We start from the raw sequence: 17,570 nt of genomic DNA on the forward strand, positions 1-17,570 counted from the left end.
ACAATTGGCATAGCGTCGTCCAGGTTAGGGAGGGTTTGGCCGGTAGGGATATCCTTGTCTCATCGCGCTCCAGCGACTCCTGTGGCGGGCCGGGCGCAGTGCGCGCTAACCAAGGGGGCCAGGTACACAGTGTTTCCTCCGACACATTGGTGCGGCTGGCTTCCGGGTTGGAGGCGCGCTGTGTTAAGAAGCAGTGCGGCTTGGTTGGGTTGTTCTTCGGAGGACGCATGGCTTTCGACCTTCGTCTCTCCCGAGCCCGTACGGGAGTTGTAGCGATGAGACAAGATAGTAATTACTAGCGATTGGATACCACGAAAATTGGGGAGAAAATGGGATAAAAATTTAAAAATAAAAATAAAGACCATCGTTATGTTTGGAGGAAAAAGGGGGATGCTTGCAAGCCGAAGAACACCATCCCAATCATGAAGCACAGGGGTGGCAGCATCATGTTGTGGGGGTGCTCTGCTGCAGGAGGGACTGGTGCACTTCACAAAATAGATGGCATCATGAGGCAGGAAAATGATGTGGATATATTGAAGCAACATCAAGACATCAGTCAGGAAGTTAAAGCTTGGTCGCAAATGGGTCTTCCAAATAGATGATGACCCCAAGCATACTTCCAAAGTTGTGGAAAAATGGCTTAACAAAGTCATGGTATTGGAGTGGTCATCACAAAGCCCTGACCTCAATCCTATAGAAATTTGTGGGCAGAACTGAAAAAACATGTGCGAGCAAGGAGGCCTACAAACCTGACTCCGTTACACCAGCTCTGTCAGGAGGAATGGGCCAAAATACAACCAACTTATTGTGGGAAGCTTGTGGAAGGCTACCCGAAACGTTTGACCCAAGTTAAACAATTCCAAGGCAATGCTACCAAATACTAATTGAGTGTATGTAAACTTCTGACCCACTGGGGATGTGATGAAAGAAATAAAAGCTGAAGTCAAAATCAATCAATCATTCTCTCTACTATTATTCTGACATTTCACATTCTTAAAATAAAGTGGTGATCCTAACTGACCTAAGACAGGGAATTTTTACTAGGATTAAATGTCAGGAATTGTGAAAAACTGACTTTAAAAGGTCTTTGGCTAAGGTGTATGTAAACTTCCGACTTCAACTGTAGTTAATCTATTGAACTAACGTAGGATAGTGGTTTCAATTAATGTCACAATTTCTCAGTGTATCATAGGCCTACAGCTAGTATTATAAGTCTTCAAGCTGCCTCTAATAGCACACACAAAACAGTTAATGATTTACTGTACTTAATTTTAATTGAAAATATCACATAGTGTTCACATACACTGAATTTAACACCAGTAAACATAAAAAGGTGCAACCATCTTACGGAATCCAGATTTTACAGTAATCACAGTCTTATGAGTAAAATCCCTGAAGGCACAATCAGAAATGTTTATGATTTATATTGTTTCTTATTGCTATGACATTTCACAAAGGCATAGACGCCGAAGAAACATTGAGTAGATTACATTCAGAGACGTAGAGATTTACACAAGTTGTAAGGCTATAGTCAAAGCCTACTGCTTAATAAAAAGGCATTAAATCTAACAAGGACAAGGTTCATTTTGAACCTACATTCATAATGCCTAAATATATTGGAAGATCTTTCTCAAAGTGTATCGATTTGAACTTAGTCATTACTCTTGCATAAAATATTTGACATGTTGTGCACTTACATTATTTTGCATAAATAGAAAAGATTGTGCTCTGCACAGTCAAGTGAGTAGCTAATACAGACATAAAAGAAAGAAAACAGTGAACAGCAGGTCTCTCCATCTATAGTTAGCGTGATCCACACTACTGCCTCAACCTTGGAATAAATAGCTGGTTCTCTATCCATCTCTGGTTTTGTAAATGATGGTTTCCTCCTTTAGACACATTTAAAAAAGATGTTTATACTGCCAACTAAAATAAGGAGAAAGGTAACTAAGAAACTAAAATAAGCAATGTTGACAGATATGCATTTCCAATCAAACCCTGTGTGAACTAGCCTAAATCACAGGTTCAATAATGCTTAAACAAACTAAGCTAACTAAGGTAAGACCATTGTGTATCTGAAATGTCACTATGGAGGCAATATTTACTTTGAGAGGTTAACGTACTTGTACCATACCCCGCAATAATCCGATTAGGTATTAGATTAACACTTGTGTTTGATTGAATACACCAAGAAGGGGTAGCATCAAGGCACGTCATGATCATTTAAAGAAAAGGATCAAACATAACCCTAGAAAAACAAGGAAAGTTCAAGGTTTAAGAACGCAACAAAACAAACACTAACCAGCATATTATTATGTGTGTTACGGCTTTGGGATGAGCAGATACCAAAGTATAAGTAGCTAGATGGCCTAATTAAAATCCACTAAATTGTAGGCAACATGGAACCACTGTGCAAAGGCCTGGCCAGAGATATTTCATCAGTGACATGGACATCAACATACCTAGAGCTTCCAGTTCCATTTTGCCTAATGAGGGCCAATTATGGTTTATACAGCATATAAAGTACCAACGCAATGACAAGAAATGTTCACATATGGTAAATGAGTATAAAAAGAAAACCCAGTATTAATTTTCAAAACCTTGTAAAATAATTTGATGCGATGTAGCATCTAGTGATAGTTCTAGAAAAACCTAAAAAACTATTCAGCATGCATTCCAGCATTCTGAAAAGAAACCTCGAGATTGTCTTAGTCCAACTCCTCATGGAGACAAAAAAAAGTGCATATGCTCAAAGGAAATAAGAGATTGCTCGATCCAATACACAGTGACAGCAAAAGAAAGACCACACACGTACACAAACTACAGGGGATGTTGGAGTGGAAGCCTAAATATCTCCCTCGATCTTACAGTTCCCTGGTCCACTCCTCATACCTTACAGGGCCTGCTTGACAGAGTTGAGGCCCAGCAGGATGCTGGGCTTCTCCTCGATTACACGCACCAGCAGGTTGTCTATGTACTCCTCCAGCTCAACGATCTTTGAGTCTTTCTTGGAGAGCTCCGTCTGCTGCTTCACCACTAGGGTAATCAACTCCTCCTGGGTCAGCTGGGTGTAGGGCCCACTCTCCACCATGCCTGCCGCCTGAGGATGGTACAAAACAATGTCACAACAGACATCAGCAGTCATCACTTTTTGGTTTTAATAGCTAAATAAAAAAAAGGTATTGTTTTATTAGTATTAAACATATCAACATGCAGTACCTTCATCTTCCCCAGGGTGCGGTCATACGTCAACATCTCTCCAACTACCGGGGTGCTAATGGGAGCTTGACTCTCTATGGAGCTCATGGGCTTCACTGGGTGAGGCCTGGAAAGAGAAAATTACTACAACAACAAAAAACACTAAAACGGAGGAGCATAACAATGTCACAGAAGTCAAACGATTAGTTGAATTAACAGAGGTCCATTTCAGTTAGGCTGCAGGTATAGAAAACAACTACAAATCCACCCCCTGTGAGATAGGCACAGCAATTATGAAATAAGGCTGCACAGAGATAACAATACTTTTCCCAAGTTGAACAAAACAGAGAAACTCTGCAGCATATCCCCGTTTCATACCAAAACCACTAACAAACAACCCCTTTGATCAGAGTTACCCAGCCATTTCAAAATATTCCCTGAGGAATTTGATTAAGACTGAAACGCAAAATTACCCCCCCCCCAAAAAAAGAGACTAAGCGTAAAGCTAGAGTTCTTCATTTAAAACAAAAGCTGAGGGATGAGCCTGGAGAAATATAACGACTCAAATTCAGACATAGCAATGGATGCAAGGACTGACCAATTGGGCCAATTGACAGGTGAAAAAAAAATGCAATTATTGAAGGCTGGTTATATCTATAGAGGGGTTTAGGCTCACCTGCATGGAGTTGAGGCTGGCCCACCACCATTGCTACTCAGCACAGTTAGTGGCTGCAGCTCAGAGGGTGAGACCCAGGACCGTAGCAGGGTCTTTTCCCCGGTCTGTGAGGTAAGCTCTCCCACTACGGACTGGGGGGGCTCAGGAGAAGTCAGGACAGAAGGTACATGGGAGGAGGAAGTAAAAGGGTCTGCTGCCCACTTGTCTTGAGTTTCCACCCCATCTCTGCCATAGAGTTTACTTTGTCCAGTATTTTGAGGCGACAGTTTTACACATCCTGTTGTAGCGGCTGAGCTGATCAGCTTGTCTTCTCTGGGTGAAGGGTTTTGTTTATCTAGCTCAATTTTTCCAATCGCTGCTTTATTACTTGAATTAGCTGAAGGCTGGGGTTCTCCTTGTTTCTTTTTAATTTGGGAAAATCCCCTTTGAAAAGCAGGACTGTGTTCTGTTTTTTCCTGCTCTCGAGGTTCATCTGAGTCACCATCATTAAAACTAGCAAAGGGATCTGTTGGATTGTTTGGCGTGAAAAGTTTATCCAAGTCATCAGTTGTCATTGCCTGTTCTTTAAGCTTGCAGTTTTTCTGTGGTTCTCCAGTGAACAAGTAATCTCCACTGTGGCTTGGCTCTGGTTGGGCCCATGGGTCTTTAGGCAGGATATCAGCAATGGGGAAGGGGTCAAGTACAGCAAACTTCGCTTTCATAATGTGTTCCAACTGTGTTTTTTTATCAATGTCTCTTTCTGCAGAGTCAAAGAAGAGTTGCTTTTCATTGTAAGCAGTCACCTCAGTGTTCTTTGCAGTCACTGGACTACTCCTTCTCATGATATCGAGGGTTGAGGCTCTCCTCTCCAATCTGTTCTCCTGCTCTACAGTGGTAGACCCTGCTGATGTCTGCTCATGATCTGCAGGTCTCAATGGCTCTTTGCGGACTAACCTTTGTCTGGGTTTGGCTGCGGGGATCTCTTTGGAAGTGTTTGGCAGTCCTTTAGGTTCATCTGTAGAACTTGACACCAAAACCACTCGTGATGTAGGTCTAGGTTTTTCTGTTGAGAAAACATGTTTGCCATCACTGGCTGTAGCAACAGATGTGTTTATCACCTTCTCTGCATCCTCCCGAGGTGTCACGAAGGGTAAGTCTCTGCTCTGAACCAAGGGTTTTGTCGAGACAAAGGCATTGGGCCTCTCAGATGGATTAGCCTGTATAGTGCTCTGGTCTTGGTTTGTGTTAGAGTCTACCACTAGTCTAAGGGGGACTGCAGCTACTGGTTTGGAAGGGGGAATGAGTGCTGGAAAACTGCTGGGCCCTACGCTCCTCAAAGAGGTAGATTGAACTTCCTGAACTTGTGTCTTTTGCTGGTGTAAGTGCTCTGCTGCCCGCTCCTGCAAGTAGGAATATTTATCATTGCGTGGAGGTCCTGGTGAGTCGAGGTCTGGGCCATCCACACTCATCTCTTTACCAATGAGCCGAGGCACATATTCTTGCTGTCTCTGATTCACCTCTGCAATTATATGGTCCCATCGAGTCTGCCCTTGTACTCCATGTCTCTTCTGTGGGAACAGGCTATCGTAGTCAGGAAGAGGTAGAGAATGTATTTTGCCCTCAACTGACTTAATTGGCACAGGATCGCCACTTGCCACAGCAGATTTGGCAGAGACAATTCTGAAGCCTGCATTGGGTTTTCCATGGCTTTGCGGTTCCATTGGGCTGGGGGACAGAGGATCTCGCCGCTTCTTGTCAGATCCATTGGGGGAAGATCCTATGGCAGCCAGGTTCTCAGTGCTGCTGTAGGGATACTTGGAGGTGCTCCTCCGCACCTTAGCGGGAGCAAGGGAGGAGTGGAGGTTGGAGAACATATCAGGAGACTCAGAGGGGACGCTAGAGAAAGGATTCAGCGCAGGGAGGGAGTTTGCTGCCTATGGGACTCTGTCGGGGGTTTCAGGCTGCTTCAGAGACTCCACTAATCTGCCTAGGAGTGAAAACCTGGAGGTCAGTGGCAGACAGTCACACCAGAGCTGAGCTTGCCCATGACAGCTGAAATAACCAAGAACTCAGGAGTTTGCCTCATCTTACAGTGGTGCTTCATTCCATCAAGATCTTATCTTCACATGTGATGATGCACCCTGAATTCTTACAAGACAACGTCAGAAACTAGTGTTCTTTTAAGTCTGCTAAATTTAAAAAAAAAAAATCAGTCTCTGCTCTTTTCTATTCTTTGTTCATCATTTGGACCCCTAATGATGATACAACTTGTGAACCCAGAGCATTTTCTGTCTGATATTTCAAATGTTTGTTTCAAACTTAAATTCTAGTGCAGCAATGATAAATATATACCACCGGTCAAAAGTTTTAGAACAACTACTCATGTGAGATTTTATTTAACAAATTTCTACATTGTAGAATAATAGTGAAGACATCAAAACTATGAAATTACACATATGGAATCTAGTAAAAAATAAAATTAAGTGTTAAATCAAAATATATTTCATATTTGAGAAGCCACCCTTTGCTTTGATGACAGCTTTGCACACTCTTGCCATTCTCTCAACCAGCTTCATGAGGAATGCTTTTCCAACAGTCTTGAAGGAGTTCACACATATGCTGAGCACTTGCTTTTGCTTCACTCTGCCATCCAACTCATCCCAAACCATCTCAATTGGGTTGAGGTCAGGGGATTGTGGAGGCCAGGTCATCTGATGCAGCATGTCATCACTCTGCTTCTTGGTAAAATAGCCCTTACACAGCCTGGAGGTGTGTTGGGTTATTGTCCTGTTGAAAAACAAGCGCAAACCAGATGTGATGGCGTATCGCTGAAGAATGCTGTCATAGCCATGCTGGTTAAGTGTGCCTTGAATTCTAAATAAATCCCTGACAGTGTCACCTGCAAAGTACCCCCACACCTCATCCTCCATGCTTTATGGTGGGAAATACACATGCAGAGATCATCCGTTCACCCACACCGTGTCTCACAAAGACACGGCGGTTGGAACCAAAAATCTTCAATTTGGACTCCAGACCAAAGGACAAATTTACACCGGTCTAATGTCCATTGCTTATGTTTCTTGGCCCAAGCAAGTCCCTTCTTATTGGTGTCCTTTAGTAGTGGTTTCTTTGCAGCAATTTGACCATGAAGGCCTGATTCACACAGTCTCATCTGAACAGTTGTTGTGTCTGTTACTTGAACTCTGAAGCATTTATTTGGGCTGCAATTTCTGAGGCTAGTAACTTTAATGAACTTATCCTCTGCAGCAGAGCTAACTCTGGGTCTTCCATTCCTGTGGTGGTCCTCATGAGCAGGTTTCATCATAGCTCTTGATGGTTTTTGTGACTGCACTTGAAGAAACTTTCAAAGTTCTTGAAATGTTCTGGATTGACTGACCTTCATGTCTTTAAACTAATGATGGACTGTCGTTTCTCTTTTCTTATTTGAGCTGTTCTTGCCATAATATGGACTTGGTCTATCTTCTGTATACCCCCTACCTTGTCACAACACCACTGATTGTCTCAAACGGATTAAGGAGGAAAGAAATTCCACAAATGTACTTTTAACAAGGCTCACCTGTTAATTCAATTGCATTTCAGGTGACTACCTCATGAAGCTGGTTGAAAGAATGCCAAGTGTGCAAAGCTGTCATCAAGGCAAAGGGAGGGTACTTGAATAATCCAAAATATTTGTTTAAACACATTTTTTGTGTTAGCTAATCCAAGTTTATAATTTTAAAAGGCTAATTGATCATTAGAAAACCATTTTGCAATTATGTTAGCACAGCTGAAAACTGTTGTTCTGATTAAAGAAGCAATAAAACGGGCCTTCTTTAGACTAGTTGAGTATCTGGAGCATCAGCCTTTGTGGGTTCGATTACAGGCTCAAAATGGCCAGAAAAATACATTTCTTCTGAAACTCGTCAGTCTATTCTTGTTCTGCAAAATGAAGGCTATTCCATGCGAGAAATTGCCAAGAAACTGAAGATCTGGTACAACGCTGTGTACTACTCCCTTCACAGAACAGCGCAAACTGTCTCTAACCAGAATAGAAAGAGGAGTGGGAGACCCCGGTGCACAACTGAGCAAGAGGGCAAGTACATTAGTGTCTAGTTTGAGAAACCAACACCTCACAAGTCCTCAACTGGCAGCTTCATTAAATAGTACCCACAAAACACCAGTCTCAACGTCAACATTGAAGAGGCGACTACGGGATGCTGGCCTTCTAGGCAGAGTTGCAAAGCAAAAGCCATATCTCAGACTGGCCAATAAAAAGAAAATATTAAGATGGGCAAAAGAACAGACACTGGAACTGCCTAGAAGGCCATCATCCCGGAGTACAGATTCTCAACTAGTCTGAAGACTAGTTTTATTGCTTCTTTAAATCAGAACAGTTTTCAGCTGTGTTAACATAAATGCAAAAGGGTTTTCTAATGATCAATTAGCCTTTTAAAATGATAAACTTGGATTAGCTAACACAACGTGCCATTGGAACACAGGAGTGATGGTTGCTGATAATGGGCCTCCAGTTATTCCATAAAAAAAATAAGCCGTTTCCAGCTACAATAGTCATTTCCAACGTCTACACTGTATTTGTGATCAATTTGATGTTATTTTAAAATGGACAATTTTTATTTTTGCTTTTCTTTCAAAAACAAGGACATTGCTAAGTGACCCCAAACTTTTGAACTGTAGTATATTCATTTCTCTGCTTTCTCCATGCAGCTTTCCACAGACCTACCCTGCCCTCTGTCACTCAAGGAGAGCATTTGTTGTTCCTCGAGCATGAGACACTTGCGTTCAGTCTCTGCATGGTCAACGCAGCACATGCAACAATGTTGATGACAATGCGGTTTTCATTTTGCTTCTTAATATTAAGTGTTCTGTAATTAAACTTAGTTTCCTTCTTACATCTGCAAACAGCTAGTTTGTCTATTCTTAGTAAGTTGAGCCTAAAATCTTGTTAGCCATTAAGGCTAATTGCTAGCTAATAAATGTACTGAGCCAGCAAACTTAACTAGCTATACAGCCTGTAGGTGTAGACTTACATTTTATGTTTTTGTGCAACAGTATCTTCAAAGAGGAATACACAAAGCAAAAATGCTAGCTACATGAAGTAGCTAAGAGAAACATTCAATGTAGCCAAAGATTAGGGTCCCCTAGGAAATACTTGTCAAAACTTTGTTTCCTACCCCATCACAAAAACGCCCAGAGATTTTAATTTGTCATCATGTCAAACACTATTTAAAGTGCCCACTATTATACTCAAACTATTTCCATGAGTCCAACAGTTCACCCAAGTGTTTTGCTCTAAAAATCACAAAGTCAAATCGCAATTGCAACATTTGGTTTAAAATATGGCCAGGAAATTATCAAATTTATTTTGGTTGAAGTGAACAGTATAAAACAATCACAATGGAGAAAGACCCATTGAAATCACTTAGAATGTATATGTTGCCACCCTAGGGTCACACACTACTCAAAACAAAATGTAGAACTATTATTCAAAAACATAAAATACAGGCATTTAAAAATAAAAATAAATGCAATACCGGGATATGATACTTGGGTCATACTGCCCAGCCCTATGTCCGGTCCCATCTGAAACATGCTCTACCCCAAACACGCAAAAACATCCAACTATTTTTTTGTAAGCAGATCATCACACCTGATAAGGTCTTGATGGAATTAAACAATTTGGAAATAACCACAACTGCCTTGCTCTTAACACTTAAGGGTTGTTATAAAAACACATTCAATTTACTTTAAGATGGGCTATCATCATCATCATTATTCTTGCAAAAAGGCTCAAACATAAGATAAAACAAATCTAGATCTGAAATTCAGTAGTAAAATCAGATCAGGCTATGGCAAAACTAAAAAATTATTTCCTCCTTTAAAAGGACTCTATTGAGTGGACAACTCACCATTAGGAAAGAACGATTAAAATAAATCCAGAAGTAGATGAGTGAAAAAAAAACAGCCTTGTTTGCGCCAGCAGTCAGTCCCAATGTACTTAGGCACCCAGTGTTAGCTCACTTCATCCCTCCCAACCTGTTCTGCACTATATCACCCAGTCTCAGACACACCTAGATTCCACACTACAGACCAATCAGCACAGTGGCCAAACAGGTCCATCACGTGCCAGATGGAATTCACGGTGGTGATCCACGCTCATGTTTGTCAAGGCTTTTAAGAGCCTTAAAGCTGGAATTCTTAAATGGTGAAACTGCAACGTCCATTTGCGATATTACAACAAATAAGTTATTGAACCCCCCCCCCAGACATCATTGCATGCGCAATAGAACAGCAGAATATTTACAGCATTTATTTTTTTTAATAACTACGCCTCACCTCCGCCTAGTCAACAAAATAATAACTACGGCTGTGAGGCGGAGTGGCAACATTTCTCCACTGTGGATTCCATCTTTAAAGACAATTAAGAGGAACAAAGATGAAACTCACAATACTAAGCTAAATTGTAGCCAGTATAGAGATTGGAGACATGATCTGGTGTACAGATTAGTTAAACCATACCACCATCTGATCACTAATCCCCAAACCACCATAAGCAACTGGGAATGATAAAACCACTTAAAGTTCAGTTGGATAGCAAGCAAGGAAAACTCATCACCACAGCTATTCAATCTGGACAACATACAGCAATTTGAGTGAAAATATGGATTTTAGGAGAGTTCTAAGAATGCAGTCAGAGAAAGTGGTTTATTTAAAATAAATAATTGGAGAGCTTGATGTATGTTAGATGAAAGGCTGCAAAGGCAGTCAACGTGATGTGGTGCATATGCTATTAAAGAAAAACATTTAAATAGTTAACTGGAAATAACATGAAAACCATCTAGCACCCCATTAGCAAAATACTGAGACAGAAAATGTTTATTGGTTAGTGTTACCTGATCAGCAGTGAAGTACATTGTGTATATAGTAGCTCCACTTACCATTGTAGATGTAACTTTTGTCAGAACATCAGGTAGGCCTACATGACATTAGTAGGCTGACAAAGCTTACAGCAGAGAGAAGGACAAATCCTAACTGCACTATTAAAACCATGCATTGATGGGAGAGTAGCACAAAGTTTGGACTTAACTACACAGATCTCAAGTTATAATAGAGCTGTAAGTGCATTAGAACAAGACTGACACCTACCTAGGCTTGACTGCAGACACCTTGGCAGTGCGGTTGGAGTTGAGGAAGACCGCAGCGCTCGTGGTGTTGGGGCTGCAAACAGCCTTCTGGGAGTCCACCGGGCTCTCCTCAAACAGGGTTGGAGGGTCTGGACTGAGGGGGATCTCCTCAAATGGGTTGGCGGTGTGTGGAGGGCCCTCCAAATCTCTGGTGAAGCATCTGGGAGCTGGGTTGGGCCTCTCCTCCTTTGTGCTAGTCTGCTGCTGCTCTTCCTTTTTCTCCTCCTTCTTCCTGATCATACCAAACAGAGAGGACAGCCTCTCAGCCACAGAGGCCTCCTCCTGCTGCCTCTGGTCCTCCCTCAGCCTCTGAAGCTCCTCCGCCTCCAGCCGTATCCTTTCTTCCGCTAGGCGCTTCAGCTCCTCTTCCCGCTGCTTATTCCTCCTCACCTCATCCTCCTGGAACCTTCTCCTCCTCTCCTGCTCCTCCTGTTGCTTGCATTCCTCCTCCTCCTGCAGTATCTTGAGCTGCGCTCTGTGTTTCTCCTCATTCCGTCTCTGCTCCTCGGCCGGTCTTTTCTCCTCCTCCTGAAGGCGCCGTTGCTCCAGCAGCGCCCCATCTGCAGACTCCATTCTGTAGGTGGGGACAGAGAGGCTCTTGAGGGACTCTAGAGAGACGTCAGATGGTTGCCTGCGGCTGCGTAAATCCTCCACTGAGCCCTGAACAGAGCTGTTGAGGCTGAGGGTGGACCCAGACTTGGGCTCTACCTCCTCTGCATACACATGGTTGCCGTTGATGCACGTGCCATTTGGGTCATCCTTTTGCTTGGATCTGCCCAGAAGAGAAAAAGGTCCTGTAGACACCTTGCTGTCATTGCTGCCTGTCCGCTTGTGGCCCAGGAACTTGAACTTCTTTTTAACTGTAGATAGAAAGCGACAGTGAAGGAGTTTATTGCATATGCCAATCATCATCATTACTCAAATATTTAAAAACAATGTTTAAGCTGAATGAAAAGAGCTCACCATCAGGAGAATCCACATTGAGTCCAGAAGAGCGACTGCCACTGAGGGATGCATTCTTCTCAGGAAGAGTACCCAGTGTGGACATGGACTGGGAGATGTTGCGCTGCAAGTTGGATTTAGGGGCAAAGAGGGACTTGAGCTTGGATTTCTTCTTGGCCTCAGGGAACTCTGAGTACACCGAGTGGGAGTCACCCTCTCCATCGCTGTCAGTCAGTAGCTGGCTGACAGAGGGAACTATTGCAGAGGCTGAGTCAGAGAAGCTGTCCTTTTTCTTCCCACGCACTATGTCCTTGAGCTTTCCGATGCGGGAGCGTGGTTTGTCTTGCATGGAAAGGTCAAACATGCTGGCTGTCAAGTTGTTTCTCATAAACTGAATGTCCAACATCACTTCCCCTTTGACTTTGTCCTCCTTCCCATTCTTATCCAGCAGTTTGTACCAACTGAAAATGAGAGTGGGAGAAAGATATTACACTGAACAAAAATAAAATGCAACAATCAAAGATTTTACTTGTTTTTTTTAAAGTTTCAGTTCATATAAGGGAATCAGTCAATTGAAATGAACGCATTAGGACCTAATCTATGGATTTCATATGACTGAATATAGCTATGCATCTGTTAGTCACAGATACCTTTAAAAACATTTTAAGGCGCGTGGATCAGAAAACCAATAAGAATCTGGTGCGACATCGAATTCACAGAGTTGATCAGGCTGTTGATTGTGGCCTGTTGTCCCACTCCTGTTCAATGGCTGTGCGAAGTTGCTGGATATTGGTGGGAACTGGAACATGCGGTCGTACACGTCGATTCAGAGTATCCCAAACATGCTCAATGGGTGACATGTCGGGTGAGTATTCAGGCAATGGAAGAACTGGGACATTTTCAGCTTCCAGGAATTGTGTACAGAGCCTTGCGACATGGGGTCTACAGTCACAGTATCTCTGTGCATTCAAATTGCCATCAATAAAATGTAACCGCGTTCGTTGTCCATTGCTTATGCCTGCCCATACCGTAACCCCACAATAGGGCATTTTGTTAAAAACGTTGACATCAGCAAACCGCTCGCCCACACAACGCCATAGATGCAGTCTGCCATTTTCCCGGTACAGTTGAAACTGTGATTCCTATGAGAAGAGCATTTGCCCACTGAACTCAGTTACGACGCCTAACTGCAGTCAGGTCAAGACCCTGCTGAGGACGACGAGCACGCAGATGAGCTTCCCTGAGACAGTTTCTGACCGTTTGGGCAGAAATTATTTGGTTATGCAGACCCACAGTTTCATCAGCTATCCGGGTGGCTGGTCTCAGATGTGGTCTGTGGTTGTGCGGCCAGTTGCACTGCCAATTTCTAAAATGACTTGAGGCGGCTTATGGTAGAGAAATTAATATTACATTCTATGGCAAAAGCTCTGGTGGACATTCCTGCAGTCAGCATGCTCCATCAAAACTTGAGTGGCCTTTCATTGTCCCCAGCACAAGGTGCACCTGTGTAATGATCATGCTGTTTAATCAGCTCTTTGATATGCCACACCCGTCAGGTAAATAGATTATCTTGGCAAAGGAAAAATGCTCACTAACAGGGATGTAAACAAATGTGAACACAAACCTTGAGAGAAATAAGCTTTTTGTGCGTATGGAAAATTTGTGGGCTCTTATTTCAGCTCATTAAACCAACAAATGATGCGTTTATATTTTGTTTCAGTGTAGGGCCGCCCATTCAATTAAAAAACAAATCATATGGCCAAATGACGCAGAACCAATGTACTGAAGGTCAAATGTGACGAATGAGCTACGGAAACTTTTTCAACGTCATGATGCCAGGAAATGGGGTCAAACATGACTTGATAAAACTATTACTGAACTTTTGCACTAGTTTTGACCTAGAATAGATCCAGCGCTGATGTAAATGGGCTGTAAACTCATTGCAGTTTAGGCCCACTCTGCACAAAAGGAAAAGTAAGCGTTCTGGAGAGCCCTTTCCATAACAGCCTCTGTGATTGAAGAGACGTCGCACAATAAGAGCACTGATAGATTGACAAATAGCAGACCGGTAGGCTAATCCCAGTAATACAAAGTGCAGCTCAGACTGTCCCCCAGGTGAACTCTCACCTTCCCAAGACCAGAGCAACAACCCATCCAACCCAGGTTAAGTGGAAGCCCCTTGCAGTGTGCCGTTTTTGCATATTCAGTCACTCGCAGCAGGCCTACGCGCTTAATATTTTTGCATCTTCACTTGAGTTATCATAATGGAAGTTTAAAAAACCCCATTTAGACAGGCCTACAAAAGGAAGCCAGTAGAGGGCAGAAATCCCTGGTTAAATTCAGTGTCGTCACTGAACCTCCATGTTTCAGGGTCAGCTGGGACAAGGGAAGCATTCAGGGGGGTCAGAGTTCTGATCAATAAGCTGTGGCTCTACTGAGCACTACAAACATTCTTCCCGGAGGACATCATACTTCCATAGGCAGTAAAAGGAAAACTGGTCACTTTTTACTCATTGTAGATGGTTAGCCGATGGGTATATATTTAGGATGCGTTCAGCTGAAATGCGCTGTACGCTGCTGGGTAGTGATCAGACATTCTATGTGGTTCATGTGAAGTTCAGTGCATCATTTCCCTGCCCTTACTGGTGTAATAAAACAAAAATCCAGACAGGAACCTGTGGGGAAACATGCATGGGAGTAAACCTAGTCTACATTCCATAAAGCCTAGCAGAACAATAGGGAGTCTTCCTAGGAGGTGTAGGCTAATGAAAGATGTGCTATGCCTTCTCCAAGCATTCCTAATCTCCTCCTAAAACTGGGCCATGGCAAGCAAAACAGCAACTACTACCAGAGCATAGTACAATGGGATACAATTAAGAACATAAGATAATATTTCAATGTATTTTCTGTAGTACAGGTCAGACTCTGAGCAATGGTTCAGTGAAGGGATTATATGAGTTAAAGGGAACTGTGTTGACATGGCACATGTGATAGTGTTTACAGATAAATAGAAAACCCTGGCCCTGATAGAGGAGTGGTGGTCTGCTGTTGGACGAGTTCTCTTGAGAGAAAGTAGTAGAGGCCCCGATTTCCCTCTGAAGCATAATGATTAACATGTCACATCCAGCTAATGCCTAACATGACAGACTAAACGGTATGAATTTGTTTGATAGACGAACCATGAAGATGAAACGGGTCTATAGCCAAGTCCATTTCTAATGCGGAAACAGAAATACCAAAAGAGCATACTTAACATAGGCCTATATTGTTGTCAGTAGTGCCTCAATTTTTCAATATCCAAGTTGTGGAACTTGCCCTTTCACCTAATAGGCCTAAGTGTGAACAGTGGAATATGGTCAGTAACATGGTGCGTTATTTGGCATCATATCCCTTTGTTTCATGCTGAGAACATATTCTGCTACATTGGGAGATGACAATGTCAAACCAACACATCAACTGATGTAGGACAGTAATCTAACACTATACACTGCAAGAGGGAACAAAGAGCAACCTCCAATACCCTTGTTTGAGAGAGAAGGAGCAAGATGAGTCATAAAAAGCTGTACAAACCCAACTGAGTAAACTCTAGATAAGGTTCCAGATATGAGTGTACAGTAAACAAGTGAATGTGCCTAATCACTGTACAAAGGCTGCCCTTGGGACAGCCTACACAGAGAGTATTGTACACAGGAGGATACAACCATGACAGTCACTCACTGCCCTCAATTGCAACAAATAGCCTACAAGTCAAAGATTAGTCTGCAGTCTTCAATATTGAAATCTAAATGTCCTTCAGTCTTCTGTCCATGTTTAAGTCAGCGAACAGTCTTAAACACTATTACATAAGATGAGGGTGTGTACATTTTGCCTCAAATCATGGAAAGGCAGCAAGCCTAATGTTTTGTTATAATGCTTGCTACACCCATGATAGAGCCTATCCCACCATTGTTGTGAATGACATCATTGTCCCAACCCCTGTAATTTCACATGTCAGTATGATGGTTTGATTAGCCCTCAGTTAAATAACCTTGAAGAAACATGGGAAATGGCAGGAATGTATTCACTGGACAACATTCCTCATAATGAGATACAACATGGCATGCAGCATAACCCCATCCAGCTGTGAAGGCCAGAGATAGGCTCAAACTAAATGAGCTGGAATTCTCCAACTACTGTTCAGATGGAGAATTTCAAACAACTAAAAGGGGAGACATGGGGTATTAGGGTATCAGGTCAAGTATTCACAGCCTAAAGCTACAGTTTGACAAGAAGGCAGAGGAAGCTTGACCTCACCCAACATAATCAGATCGTTTTCCCAACCAGCTCCATGGTTTCGGTTCTTCCACTGAGCTACTGATAAGGGATCTGGAATGGCCTTCTCCGTCCGTGCTTTAGGTGTGTAAACATGACTGTTCAAATGTGCAGAAGTTGATGGATGTAGAGTACAATAGACATTTATCAGCCTCCTGATAAACGTAATGGAATTTCAGCTCTGCTATGTCAGTGAAATTCATCAAGTCAATGGTGACACTTAACAGAGCAGACATTCCTATCACTAATACCATTCTGGCTACACAAAGAACCCCCCTCTCGGTGGAGAACTAGTTTAAAAATATGTATAATAATATCCACACAGATCCTTTATCTTTATTCAACATGAGCTACTTACTCAGTCTTTTTCCGGGCACTGTTATCGTGTAGATCCAGTAGGTTGATCACAGCTTGTCCCAGGAGCTTGTCCAGTCCCACCAGAGCTCTGTGCATTACAATGATATACAGTGTGCAGCGTTCAGCATTTCCATGGTGGAACAATGGCAGGTCAAACGTTGCCTCTTCCTTCCATACTGGTGCGACACATTTTTCGGCAACCGAGGTAGAAAACTTGTCTTTGGCCACCTGCATGATGGCATAGGCATCGTTGGTTCCATTCTTGCCTTTGATCCTCAAATTCCTGGCTTGGAACACCGTTACCTGTACGCTTGTGGGATACCACTGCTGGCTTTGCCTTTGGTCAGCCAAAGCCATTTCAAAGCTTTAGCTAGCTAGCTAAGCTTTGACAAAAAAAACTACTTTGGCAGGTTTTAGGATATCCTAACGACTTTGTTTTCACTTCCAGAGACTGACAGACCAAACGTTACTACCGATAGGTCGTTGTCCTCGGTAATGTATAATGACGATTGTCGACTCTCGGCCGGGTATCTGATGATGATGATGATGTCGACACACTTGACACTCCCACTTCACTCTAAAATTCTACGGACGCAGTGGCTATGACAAGTGGAGTCTGAGTAATGTAACTAACCTTATATATCAGTCTCAATTAGCTCATGCAACCCAGGTGTTGGTCCTTACTACTAACTAACTTAATGGCTAGGTAAAGATGAAATATCAAGAACTCGCTAACGTTAGCTACAGTAGCTAGCTTACTAGTAGCTAGCTTACTAGCTACTTTAGCTTGCCCAAATTCAGACGTTCGACAAGGACCATCGTATACCATTTTCTTCTATAAGCAAATTATACTCTGCGTTCTTATACAAAGAGGTCAAACACTAACACAACGACTGTCTGTAATA

The 17,570-nt window shown here is 42.6% G+C and overlaps 1 protein-coding gene across 3 annotated transcripts; it reads right to left on the reverse strand.

Moving 5' to 3' along the window:
• Window positions 1-1,248: 1,248 nt before the first annotated feature.
• On the reverse strand, window positions 1,249-17,438 carry LOC120063233 (rab11 family-interacting protein 2-like). 3 transcript variants are annotated; one of them, XM_039013468.1, is made up of 5 exons: window positions 16,667-17,411; window positions 12,019-12,458; window positions 11,018-11,915; window positions 3,220-3,325; window positions 1,249-3,100 (listed from the first exon to the last, which is right to left on the reverse strand). In XM_039013468.1, the coding sequence occupies exons 1-5, from the start codon at window positions 17,020-17,022 to the stop codon at window positions 2,894-2,896; spliced, it is 2,007 nt and encodes a 668-aa protein (XP_038869396.1). In that variant the 5' UTR covers window positions 17,023-17,411; the 3' UTR covers window positions 1,249-2,893. The 3 variants fall into 3 exon arrangements, with proteins under 3 accessions (XP_038869396.1, XP_038869395.1, XP_038869397.1); XM_039013469.1 differs by lacking the exons at window positions 1,249-3,100; window positions 3,220-3,325 and adding an exon at window positions 5,700-5,840 and having other exon boundaries at window positions 16,667-17,438; XM_039013467.1 differs by lacking the exons at window positions 11,018-11,915; window positions 12,019-12,458; window positions 16,667-17,411 and adding an exon at window positions 3,875-5,833.
• Window positions 17,439-17,570: the final 132 nt, after the last annotated feature.

The sequence above is a fragment of the Salvelinus namaycush genome, chromosome 18 (assembly GCF_016432855.1).
Source record: "Salvelinus namaycush isolate Seneca chromosome 18, SaNama_1.0, whole genome shotgun sequence".
Taxonomy (NCBI): Eukaryota; Metazoa; Chordata; class Actinopteri; order Salmoniformes; family Salmonidae; genus Salvelinus; species Salvelinus namaycush.

What these genes read in the sequence shown, in the direction of transcription:
- LOC120063233 (XM_039013467.1), bottom strand. Translation starts at nt 5,727, where the DNA reads ATGTTCTCCAACCTCCACTCCTCCCTTGCTCCCGCTAAGGTGCGGAGG. An exon ending in CCAGCCTCAACTCCATGCAG is followed by an intron (nt 3,326 to 3,874) that starts GTGAGCCTAAAC and finishes TTCTCTTTCCAG; the next exon opens with GCCTCACCCAGTGAAGCCCA. An exon ending in GCACCCTGGGGAAGATGAAG is followed by an intron (nt 3,101 to 3,219) that starts GTACTGCATGTT and finishes TACCATCCTCAG; the next exon opens with GCGGCAGGCATGGTGGAGAG.